The 13,142-nt window shown below is 38.1% G+C and overlaps 1 protein-coding gene across 2 annotated transcripts in view; it reads left to right on the forward strand.

Moving 5' to 3' along the window:
- Positions 1-13,142, forward strand: part of Hacd2 (3-hydroxyacyl-CoA dehydratase 2) — a 91,312-nt gene that overhangs the window by 8,731 nt on the left and 69,439 nt on the right. For both annotated transcript variants that reach the window (XM_047564773.1, XM_047564774.1), the window contains exon 3: positions 8,329-8,347. In XM_047564773.1, the coding sequence (XP_047420729.1) occupies positions 8,329-8,347 (19 nt within the window). The remainder of the gene's footprint in view (positions 1-8,328; positions 8,348-13,142) is intronic.

The following is a 13,142-nucleotide window of genomic DNA, read 5'->3' on the forward strand; positions in this document are numbered from 1 at the left end:
GATTCCTTTTGAGAAAATAGATCTCTGAAAGAGATTTATGAAAAGCTAGCAAAGCAAATCATAGTGGAGACATCTAACACAAACTAGGACAGTAAATCCCAGAAAAATCAACTTCAAAACCAATGTAAGGCTGGGTGTGGTGGCACACACCTATAATAATCCCAGTGATCAGGAGGCTGAAGTAGGAGGATTGCAAGTTTGAGACCAGCCTCAGCACTTTATCAAAACCCTTAGCAACTTAGTGAGACCCTGTCTCAAAATAAAAAGGACTTGGGGTGTAGCTTAGTGATAGAGTACCCCTGGGTTCAATTCCTGATATCACAAACAAAACAATGTAAGAAGACTGGGGAGGTAACTCAAATAAGTTCGGTTCTCAGTACTGCTGGGTGGCGAGGGGAGTGAGAACCAGAGGGGGAAAATAAATCTGAGTGTAATTAATAAGTGTCACAACATTAGAAGGGAAGAGGGAGCCTGTAGAAAATAGAAGCCCACCCACACAAGCCTCATTGCTTGACAACTCAAGCAAATAGAAGCAAATTGATATGGTGTTCAAAGAGGTGAGAGAGAGCTAATGACTGTAGAAGAGAGTGTGCTGAAATTAAAAAAAAAAAGAACTAAAAATATCACTGGCAGCAGGAAAGAGGTCACAGTGCACAGAAATAGGTAAGCCTAAAGATTCAGGAAAGGCAGGGGTTCCTTGTCATAGATAGTCTCAGATCAAATAGATTACAGAGCAGAAGCCATTGGGAAATTTTCAGAGTTCACCATCTGAAACATAAAAAGGACATTACAAAATTTGGAATGCCAGGCACAACCGAGATACTATATATTGGTAGACTAGGTAATGAGTGCATGAATGTCAGAACAAGAAGAAAACAAAGCATACAGAAAAGTAGTGAAACTCAGTAAATAATGTAGTGGAACCAATGTACCTTCAAAACTGATTGAGAATCTTGTTGCTTTCAAAAAATAAAGGTACTAGAAGTAGGAGTGGTAAAAATGTATTCACTTATAAATAATTAGGGAAAAGGATTATAGAAGACATTTCTGAACTGAAAACCCATCTCAGTGTGCTATTAAGAGTATGTAGAGTCCTACAGAGTTCTTTTGTCAAAAAAATCCTTTCCTTTTCTGGGCACTGTTTGTTAAGTTCTTAAACTCAAAACAAAAATAACAATTTCCAAGCTGCATGAGGTGGTATATACCTTTAATCCCAGCTATTGTGGAGGATGAGGCAGGAGAATGACAGGTTGGAGGCCAGCCCTGACAACTTGTCCTCTCTCAAAATTAAAAGGTCTGGGGATGTAGCTCAGTGTAGAGGGTCCCTGGGTTCAATTCCTAGAACCATTAAAAAAAAAAAAAAATTTTTTTTTCAAGAGAAAAGAGAAGATTTAGAAATGTAATCATAAAAGCAACTTGGACCCTTAAACATAGACCTTCTTAGAAGGAGAAAAAATATCCTTGTGGAGTTGGAGAAAGCATTAGGTTCTTGGGTAACAGACCTTGCAATTTCCTAAAAATGGAGATGTTGCAAACACCTACAAAAGTAATGGAACTCTGAAAGAACTTTATCAGAGGATATTTCACTATGCTGTAAATTGGTAAACTAAGTCATAAGACTGGCACGGTCCAGTAGAGCTTCCTGTAGTGGTAGTATTCCAAATCTGTGCTGCCAGTACAGTAGCCATAGTCACATGTGGTTATTAAGCCCTTGAAATATGGCTGGTGGAACTAAGGAATTATGTAAATTTTATTTTCATTAAATTTAAATAGACACATGGCTAATGGCTAATGCACTGGACAGTATAACTTTAGACTATAATACAGGTTTCACAGTGTCCATATGGAAGGAATTTCATTAGATAATATCAGATTTTGTCAGCATAGAATGAAGTGGGAAGGAGGGTAAGCAAAGGAAGACAAACAAGTGTTTTTTATATTTCTGCAGAATTTTTAACCATCTTAATTCATAAGTAAAAGATGTGATGAGAATAATTAAAATATGTAGTTGTTTTCAGATGAGGAAAATCAGTAGGAAAAAATTGAAGATAGTGGAAAAAGTAAGGAACATATCAAACTTTTGCCAGTGCTGCTTTCTGTGGAATAGTGGTATTGTATATTTAAAATAAAATATTACAAATAATAAAATGGAAAACAAAAGATAAATGAGGAAAATGAGATTAAAGCAATTTTCTGAAAAGGATAGTTTTTCTTTTGATTAAACAAGAAATAGTGTTTTATATCTGCTATACAATCCTGTTAAATTAAAAAGAGAATGGCAAGAGTATCATAAACCTATAGGATGATAGCATAAGCACAAGTGCATTGTTTCTAATGTTTCTGCAAACAGATTGATGAAATTTATCAAAATAAAGTGTACTGGTGGTTCCTGATTTTAACAAAATCTAATAATCTGTTGCTTTAAGAGATTGACTTAAATTTATTGAGAGACAATCCAGTGTTATGACCAAACATTAAGAAAAGCAGGACTGTCCAATCCTAGCATAACATAAAGTTGATTTCAGAGCAAACCAGAGAAACTCTCAACTTCTGCTTGTCAGGTAGTGGGAAGGAGGGAGACACATGTTGGTGGAATCAACTGAGGAATAAATGATTTTCTGATCAAAGAAACAAAATATGTAGAAAAACTGGCAGAAATGCTGCAGAAGCAATAATAGGATTATACTTACTAGATGTCACAGTATACATAAAAAACATTGGTAGCAAGAAATTTGGGTACTGAGGCTTGGTTTTGCTATTGTTTATCCCTGTGACGTTGGCCTTAACCTCTCTGGACTTCAATTTACATGTGTAGTCAACACACTGAATTAAACTGGATTAAGTTTTTTCCCTAGTGTAAAATTATGTGACCTTATGTGACATTTTACTATTAGAATAAGAAAATTAAGCCAATAATGGATTAGTAAATTATGACTATAGTTAGAAAGGTGAAATTAAGTAACAAAGAGAAAATATTGATAATTAAAAAGATTTCACTTGTTACTTCCTTTAAAACAAATGAATGTGGAAGGATTTTGAAAACCTGTTTGGCATCTCTCAGGAAGCTCAATAAATGGTCTATTTCTTGTTTAGGTTCTGAACACTGAGAAATAACTCAAGGGAGTTACATAAGGATCCTAAAAATCACTTTTATTAGTATTGAAATCTAAACTGGAGGACATGGTTTAGAGTGTGAGCCAAGTGGGCTTGCTTATTGAAATCCAGAATTAGACTCACCACCCATTCCATCCAAGGCGGAACTGTGGTTCTTTATGGAACCTGTAGAGTGGAGCTGATTTGAGCACACCTCATTTGTTCTCCCACAGTTTGCCACTAAGATGAATCATCATCCCTTTCCCAAGGCAAAGAAGCTAAAGGATGGAGAAATACCAATAATATTTGGTAGAAATCCCTCCTCGTAGACACCAGAAGAGAGGGGAAAGGTATTTCCTACTAATAAGAAGTAACATGTTCATTGTAGAAAAAATCCAGATTAATATAGAGAAGAAAATGCATATAGGTTAAAGGTTCACTGACTAAACATAACCCCTGTTAATATTTTGGTTTCTCTCCCTCAAGACTACATGTTACATAGGTAAGTTTTAAACAAAAATGGAATCAGATATTCATATAGTTCAGTAATTTCCAAGATGAATTCAATATCAATAATCATAACTCACATTAGTTATGGACCCCTGTATAGTAAAAATAAACATGGTTGATATGTCTTGTGGAGTTGCCTAGCTCAGTGATTTTTGTCCTCTCTGGAAGTTCTCCAGGTGTTCAAGGTCTATAGATGTAGACCTATAGCATCTACAACTCTGTTCCCTGACTCTGCCTCTCAGACCCCAACTGGCTGATCCATGCGTGCATACCTGACCCAAACTGGGCTAGTCAGATGTTTTTCTCCCAGAAATTTTGATTTTTGTTTTTTGTCTTTTTGGTATCAGGGATTGAATCCAGGGGCACTAACCATTGAGCAATATCCCCAGCCCTTCTTTATATTTAGAAACAGGGCCTTGCTGAGTTGCTAAGGGCCTTGCTGAGTTGCCGAGGTTGGCTTTAAACTTGAGATCCTCCTGCCTCAGCCTCCCAAGCTGTTCGGATTACAGGTGTAAGCCATTGCACCCAGCTAGAACTTATTTATTTATTTATTTTTTTATTAAAATCTTTTTTTATTTTTACAGATGCATTTTGATTCATTGTACTCAAATGGGGTACAACTTTTCATTTCTGTGATTGTACACAATGTAGATTCACACCATTCTTGTAATCATACATATACATAGGGTAATACTGTTTCATTCTACTAAACTTATTTTTAATAAAAACATTCTGATAGATTTGTTTAGTGTTTTTTAAAAGAAGACAGATTATCTAAAATTACTTTAAAAAGAAATGCTTTATGATAGAGGAAAGATAATTAATAATCTTGTGCTCAGCTGAATTGCAGTACTCTGTTCCAGATCTTCCAGGTCACTCTTTTTAAAGTCAAATTAAGCTTTCTGATTTTGGCACCAGATAAAAGTATTACTTAGATGAGACTCTCTAAAACCCCTGTCATTCAGTTATTGGAAAGACTGTGCAGCTATTATAAATAAATGAATTGACATTTGATCTTATTGTTTGTACCAGAGATTGAACCCATGGGTGCTTAACCCCTGAGCCACATCCCCAGCGCTTTCTATTTTTTATTTTGAGATAGGGTCTTGCCAAGTTGCTTAGGATCTCACTAAGTTGCTGAGGCTGGCTTTGAACTCACAATCCTCCTGCCTCAGCCTCCCAAACTGCTGGGATTACAGGCATGTACTACCATACCCAGCTGAATTTCGAATTTAAAGACAGATGGAGAATCACTGTACCCTATCACATTAAATCCATGAAGTACAGTGTAACAAAACACCATACACTTAGCACGTTAAACAACACTCATGTTGGCACGCATTTCTGTAAGTCAGAAGCTAGGTATGGTGAGTTCCTCACTCAGTATCTCACAAAACTGAAAGAGTCAGCCAGTCCAGCTGGTTTCTTATGTGGAGTGTCCAGAGAAATAATCTGCTTGCAGGCTCATTCAGGTTATTGGCAGAATCCCTTTCCTTATAGTCAAAGCTCTGAAGCCTGCATTTCCTTGCTGGCTGTTGGCTGGAGGTCACTCCCTTCTCCTAGGAGCTGCTCTCCAGTCCTTTCCCACAGTCCCTTCTATCCCCAAAGCCAGTGATGGAGTGTTGAATCTTTCTTGTTCTTGGACTATATCTGATTTTCCCTTCTACCACCAGCCCAAGAAAACTGATTTTAAAGGGTTTGCCTGGTTGGGTCGGGTCCACCCACAAAGTCTCCATACCTTCAAATCAGTTGACTTGAGACTCTTGATTACATTTGCAAAAACGCTATGCTGCAGTGCCTAGATTGGTGTTTGAGTAGCCAAGGAACAATAATTTTGTGGGATCATTTTTAGAACTCTACCTACTACCACCATTGATATGAAGAGAGAAGCTTAAGTGAGATAAAGATATTGTCTCAAAATAATTTATTCACTCTGCACATTCTGTTCTGAAAGTATTATACCATTTCTAACTTGCATATTTTTGAAAAGGATTTCAGTGATTTAGTGTTACGACTGCAAAAGCAATGAGCCTGATTGAAAATTTATAATATGAGATTTGAGATTTCTGCTCAGATTTCAATTATTAAATTAGTGGAGACACTTGAAATGCAGAGATCTCATTGGTTTTCTTTAATATAGACTAATGATATTTCCTATTATTGCCTCTGTGTGTATAATGATAAGTCATGGTTGTGAAATAGAAATTTTATTTTGGGGTAGTTGTAGTTTTTCAGTTTATCTTAAAATTAGCCCCAGTCAGTTATGCACTGCTTTATTGCCTCTTGCATCATGGTTTTTCATTTCTTCTAATTCATCTTCTATTCCTTGTTCCACCATTTAGAGAGTAAAGTCTCTAAAGTCTTTTTTTAGACTAGACATTGGTTGTATATCTCTACAGGATTTCAAGATAGAAGGATAGATTTTCTGTGATACTTTCTTTGTATTCCACCCCCATGGCATAACTGAGGAGATTATTTTAACCCCCATTTTATAAATAAGTAAGATTGGGCAGGAGATGTAGTTTAGTGCAGAACACTTTACTAGCATGCATGAGGTCCTGGGTTTAATCCCCAGCACTGCAATAAATGCATACAAACATAAATACATAAATCATAGCTCATTTAAGATAATGTACTTCTTCAGTTCTCTACTTTGGTACATTGCCATTATTACTTAATAGTCTTTTTGTACTGTTAGTCTGTACCTCTGCTTTTTTATTCTGTACTTTTCCAAAGTGGTTTCCGGTAATTTTTATTTTGAAATCCAAACTTACTTATAACACGTCAGTTATGTACATCTGATCTTTTCATTGTCTTTATATCCCCAAACATTTACATATTGAAATATAAATTTAAAAAATTAAATTACTTTCTTTTTGTTTCTTCTTTACATTTCCGGATATTATAAAAAAAACCTTTTTGTGTAGGTAGGTCATATCATCTATGAATTTTATTTCAGGTTGGTAAAGGAGGCATTATTATAAGATTATGATTCAAAGAGGGGAATTCATTCTGATTGGGCTGAGACCTACTGTCCTGTCACACCCAGAAAGCATGATAACCCTGAGTTGCCATCAGTCCCTTCCTGTGGTGTCCTGTCATTAATCAGCAGTCTGAATGTCTTGCCACATAACAGGAATAGGCACTGCCATCTGTCTTCTTATCTTGAAGGATGCTCTTCATTTAAGTCTTCATCCCTCATTTTAATCTAGGTTTATCTTTTACTTTTCCTCAACTTTGTAGTAGGAGGTTCAGCTTATCTTGTTAATATTGACACATTTGAAGTTCTTAGCTGTGTCTTCTTCTGAAAAAGATTATATGATTTGCAGCATGGCAATTCTTCTGTTCTTCTCAGTTACCAGCAAATTTTTGCAGCTTGATTTTTTTTTTAACCCAAGCTCGCTCTCCCTCTCCACCCCACCAAAAACAAAATAAAAGCTTAGTGAAATAATAGTTTATGAGCACAGTCTCATCAGGCATATTTTAGGTAAGTCTTGTTATGATTCTAGCCTGTACAGATAGATGTCTCAACTAGTGTATAATGAAATAATATAGAAAAAGCAGAAAAGTAGGAAAAAAACTTAGGTTTTTGATCCTGGCCATCATTTACTGCCTTGAACTGGTTGTTCAGTTTTTCTGATCCTTGGTTTTCTCATCTGCAAGTAGAGATATCTATCCTGCCTATCTGCCAGGGTTATTGTTAGGATCAGACAATTCAATGACTGCTAGAGAAATTCTGTCAAAGTTTTAAAAGGCACTATAATTGCTTTTAGGTTTTATCATCTAGAAAATTTATGGTCATTAAATCAATCTTATAGATGGCTTCAAATTACTTTAGAAAAAAAATTTTTAAACCACTATCACCAGAGCTGAAACAGTGGTAAATGAAGAATGAGGTGGAAGGGGGATTTGGAAGAAGCTCCATTGCCATTGCCATTGAGATAGAGTATGTAGATGGCAATGACACTCAAGGCACTGGAAGTAAAAACAGGGAAGACAGGCCGCAGGAGAATCAACAGGGCTTGGAAAACAGTTGGGCTTGTGGGTGAGGAGCAGGTGAACCCGAAAGATTGGGAGGCAGGTGATCACAAGGCAACAAAGCATAGCAGAAATTTAGGAAGGAAAAGATGTGCTTCCCATTTAATCCAGTCATGTTTGAGCTGCTATTGGTGATGTCCAGGGCAGTTTGCAATATGGACTTGGAACTCAAAGGCACAGGGTGAGAAGTTGGGCCAGGAAACACCTCTACAGTAAGGTATTTGAATGAGGCAGGAAGGGTACTGTGGATGGATCTTCATAGAATAAATGTCTATGTTGAAGGGCCTGCCAGGCAAGAGGAGCCAACAAAGGCCCTTCATACTGTGTGTTCCTTAGCCTGTGATGGTTCTGTTCTGCAGAACATGGGACATGGGAGATGTTGTACTCTAACTACTGTTGTGAATTTATATATTATAAAAGAGGTCCTTGACATCTGACAAACCATGAGGTGAAGATGAAATCTTCCTTAGGATGATATCTCCCAAAGATACACAAAGTAAAAATGAACAAACAATTAAGAATTTATATTTTGTTAAATACAGCAAAGTTTAACAATGAAATGTTTTTCAAAATCAGTATTGCTGGTAGGCATGTCTCTATTACTGAAAGAACAGTTTATATGAAATAGAACTATAATATTGTTATTTTTTTACTAATTCTCTTTTCCCTCTTTTTTCTCCCCTCTAGATTTTACATTGTGCTATAGGTAAGTAAGGAATTTTCCTTCTGCTATATACAGTTAATTGGGCCCTTTTTAAAAAAAAAAAGTGATAGATGATTCTCTTTGAATATTTATTACTGAATATTGAAAAAAGGAAATCATTTAATCATGATGTATAAAAACTTTTCAAATTGGAATGACTTTCTAAAATCGTAAGTAGTGTTTTCCCCAAGCATGTTATTTTTCACAGCTCTTTCTCTCAATTTAAAAGAGTTGTCTTCAGTATTCTTGGTATAAGGATAATGGAGAAACATTGGATGTTTACATAATGTGACTTGGATCCTGATGCTGGGCTCTGTTGGAAAGCCCTCTGTCATCACTTGAATGGCATAATCTCTCCTTATCCTTAAAATGGGACTACTGCACATAATGCCTCCTTCCCAAATGAATGTATAAAGGGTTTGCTATACAAATGTAAGAACTTTCTACTAAAAGCAGATCCAGTGTGTCTTCCTTTTGCTTTTCTTTTCTTTTTTTTTTTTTCCCCCTGGCAGTGCTGGGGATTGAACCCAGGGCCTTGTGCTTGCAAGATCAGCCCTTTACCAACTGAACTATTTCCCCAGTCCTCCTTTTTCTTTTTGTTGGGAGGGGAGAGTCATCACATTTTGCCCATAACTTCTAGTATGTAGTAGCTAGACCTGTCTAATTAAAAATCAGTTTGGGAAAGTTGACCCCACAGAGAAAGCCCATTCCAATTTGTCTGTCAGAGGAGAATTTGAAATTGATACTCATTCAGAAGCACCAAAAGTCTGAAAACTTGAGAAGTACAGATCCAAACCATTATGGTCCTGGTCAGTTGAACTCACAACTAAATGGGCTTCTACTGTATTCAGGGCATTAGACTTGGCACTCAAGTTTTCAGAGGTGAGGAGACTTACAATTGAGAAAGACTCATAGGTGGAGACAGCTGGCTGTCCACTGTGGGTGCAGCAGAGGTCACTGTGATACCTGGCCCTATGACTATTATGATATCTTCATCATAAAGAGTTGCTCCTCTGCTCTTTCCCACTTCTTACCTGGGGTTTGTGCATGGAGTTCAGGGACCCCTTGAAGGATGTGCAGAATTTTGTATGCATGTGTCTGTTCATTTGGGGTTGAGGGGGATTTTTGTTAGATTCTCAGAGATCTCCCAAAGATTAAGAAATAGTGCTTTAGAATCCTTGAATAATAGATCGTGAAATGGGTTAGGGGCTCATCTGTCACATGCTCTGCTTTCCCAGAAGTTAAGTGACCAGCCCAGGTTCCACAGCCAGTAAATTGTTGGAGCCAGGTCTGACTGCAGAGCCTGCCTGACTGATTTTACTTTATGACACATGGTTTTAGCTTGTGTACAGGCTTACACATGTTTCTTTTTTAGTCCTTTATCTGCAATTTTTAGATGAAAAATTGTATCCCATCTTAAGTGGTTAAATAAATTTTAAACATAAGCTGACAGATTGGGAGATATATTTGGCCAAAGAGAGTTTTGGAACCACTTCAGGCCTCCACATGATTGAACCCTGTACTCCATGCTCCCCAACTCTCTTAACCTTCAGCTGCCTCTGTACAAAGCTCCTTGACACATATTTTTTGAGAACTTTAGCCCGTGTAGATTGCCATAACAAAGTACAGACCATCCCTTACTTACAATGGCTCAGCTTATATACATTTATTATATATATGTTTTTATTATATATGTGTATATTATATTTCACCATTATGATGATGCAAAAGCAATATACATTTGGTAGAAATCATACTTTGAATTTTGAATTTCGGTCTGTTCCCGGGGCTAGTGATATGTAAGTACAATATTCACGCAGTGCTGGGCAGTGGTAGCGGACCTCAGCTCCCAGTCAACCAGGCGATCCTGAAAGAAACAACCTATACTCTGCAGTGCACTGTATTGCTAAGCTATGATGTGCTGCGGGTTAGGTGTATTAAATGCATTTTTTGTCTATGATATTTTCATCTTATGTTGGGTTCATTGGGTCATAACCCCATCATAAGTTGAGGACTATTTTTCCATAAATAATATGGCTCATAAGCAACATTACTTCTCATAGTTCTGGAGGCCAGGAATTCCAAGATCAAGGCACTAGCAGATTTGATGTCTGTCTACCTTTTTGTGTCCCTCACATTTTACAAGAGGCAAACTGACTCCCTTGGGCCTCTATAATGTTGTATCTTGAGGACTAGCATCCATGCCACACTCTGACCAGCGGTCTTGTTGACAAGTTTTGCTTCCCCATCAAACTATATACTCCTGGGGGCCAATTCTGTGCAACTCATCCATGCATCCCCAGGGACCCATGTGGCATCTGACATGTGGGAGACAGTTACAGAACCCTCTCCTTTTCTCAAAGACCTTGTTTGTCAGTGAGTCTCTCCTGCATTTTCCCCCTTTGTCATCTGTCCTTCTCAGTCCTTCGATTGCTCAGATTGCTCTGTCTTAAATGTTTAACCTGACCTTTGAACCAACATCTTACTCTTTATATTACATGATTCGTGTCTCTGTCCCTTTTTTTGTTGGGGAAGATACTGGGGATTGAATTCAGGGGCACTCGACCACTGAACCACAACCCCAGCCTTATTTTGTATTTTATTTAGAGACAGGGTCTCACTGAATTGCTTAGCACCTCACTTTTTACTGAGGCTGGCTTTAAACTTGAGATCCTCCTGCCTCAGCCTCCTGAGCTGCTGGGATTACAGGCATGTGCCATCACGCCCAGCTCATCTCTGTCCCTTCCACCAGATTTATGGTACTCTTTCTGCTTCCTTATTGCCATTTACATCATACCCCAGGAGTTGAGCATTTATCCCTCAGGTCTGATGAATATTAGTCTCTGGCCTAAATCAACAACAGTTTCTGCCAAATTGCAAGGGCACATTTGGAACTTACTGGTCTTCTCAGCTGCACTGAGCCCCATTGAAGCCCCCCCTTTCTTGAGGTCCTGCTCCTTTAGCTTCCTTTGTACCACCCCCTGCTGTTCTTGTCCTCTGTGGTTCTGTCTTCCCTGGGTGCCTCTTTTTCTTTCCTTGTCCCTTGATCATGGGTGTTCCCTGGGTTCTTTCCTGGCTCATTGCTCTTCTGAGTGAGCACATCCTCTGGGTGATCTCTTCCCTTTTCTTGGTATGAGATACTCATGACACCCTGTTCTCAGTCCCAGCCACACTTGCACCTAGTCCCCAAACTCATCCCTTGATCTCCTGAATTCTCCTACTCCTGTGTGTACACAGGCATCTCCTCCTCAGCATGACCCTGACTCCCTAACTTGCTCTGCTATCTGTTCTCTTTGTCAGGGGTGCCACCAGCCATAACCACAATCATAGTCATTCAGTCATCTACTTTAGACCTGGATGGAGCTCATTAGTGGTGTGCCCACATCCCTACAACCAGGCCAGAATTAGATTTTTTTCACTTTTATTCCATTAATATTTCTCTGATAGTATTGGTTTTTCCTGCCTATTGAAGACTTCAGTATGTCTCATCCAGACTCTCATATAGGTCTTCCTGAACTTCAAGGCTTATCTGTTGATAACGAGCCACAATTGTGGAGTGTGTACTGTGTCCCAGTGCCTTACATTTATTATTTACTTCCCATTTATTGGTTGACAAGGCCAAGGCTTCTCTCTGTTCTCACCACAAATAGGTGAAGTAATGCATATTTTAGTAAGCTTGATTTTGCTATTCTACAGCATATACATATACACTATAGATGTATAGTTGTATAATTTTTTATTCATCAATTAAAAAAATAAGGGAGAAGAAAAACTTTACAGGCCAATAAGCCCTATAGCCAGGAGCTGAATTTATTGCCTTATGACTCCAAAATCCTTGTTTTACACACTATCCCTGTAGACTTGAGTCAAAGGACAGTTCTGAACATATCACTCCCCTGCTTCAAACCCTTCACTGGTTTAAATTTCTTTATGATCTGGACCCTGCCCTTCCCCACTTCTCCAGCCTCCCCCTGTTCACTTCAGTGTCCCAGGCCTTCTTGTGCCCCCCAGCCCCCATGTGCCATGCCACTGCACTGTTTCTCTTCTCTGTCTGAGCCAGGCTTTGCTCTCTGCCTGGATGATCAGAGTGCTTAGGTAGCCGGCCTCTTCGCTGCTCTTCTTCCACTATATGTTGTAGCACCCACTAGCCAGATTAGGTACTATTCATCCCTTTTCTTTAAGACCCCACACCTCACTTGATAATTATACTGTCCACATTGTATTGTGTGTGGTCTGTCACCACACTCATGTGTCTTCCAGTACCATTGAATGTATGTAAAGCAAGAGCTCTTCCTTACTGGTGCCTGTGTCCCAGCACATGACACTACATGCACCCAGTAGGAACTTGGTGAACATTGGATAATGATCTTAACCAAGGTCTGGTAGATTTCTAAAACTTGTTCTAGAGTGTTTTAGGGCCCTTAAAAAAATGACTGATAACAATAATAAATAGGTTGTTTCTAACATTAGCCTAGAGGTAGGGCTTTATTTTTTTATTTTTACTTTTTACTCATAAGACTTAAATGATAGTTTATTTTCCTGTGCTTCTAAGTTTTCTCTACAACAGCTTAGTCTTTTAGAAACTTATTTAGAACCTTGAGATGTTTTAGTTTGCGTCTAAAGTAATGAAAAGTATGGATCTCAGTCAGACTTGGCATGTCAGTCAACTTTCTCTTGCTGTGGCAAAGTATCTGAGTTAAGTAATTTCATAAAGAGAAAAAAATTATTTAAAAAAAATTTTTTTACTTGTATGTGGACACCATATCTTTCTTTCATTTATTTATCTTTATGTGGTGCT

The sequence above is a fragment of the Sciurus carolinensis genome, chromosome 9 (assembly GCF_902686445.1).
Source record: "Sciurus carolinensis chromosome 9, mSciCar1.2, whole genome shotgun sequence".
NCBI lineage: Eukaryota > Metazoa > Chordata > Mammalia > Rodentia > Sciuridae > Sciurus > Sciurus carolinensis.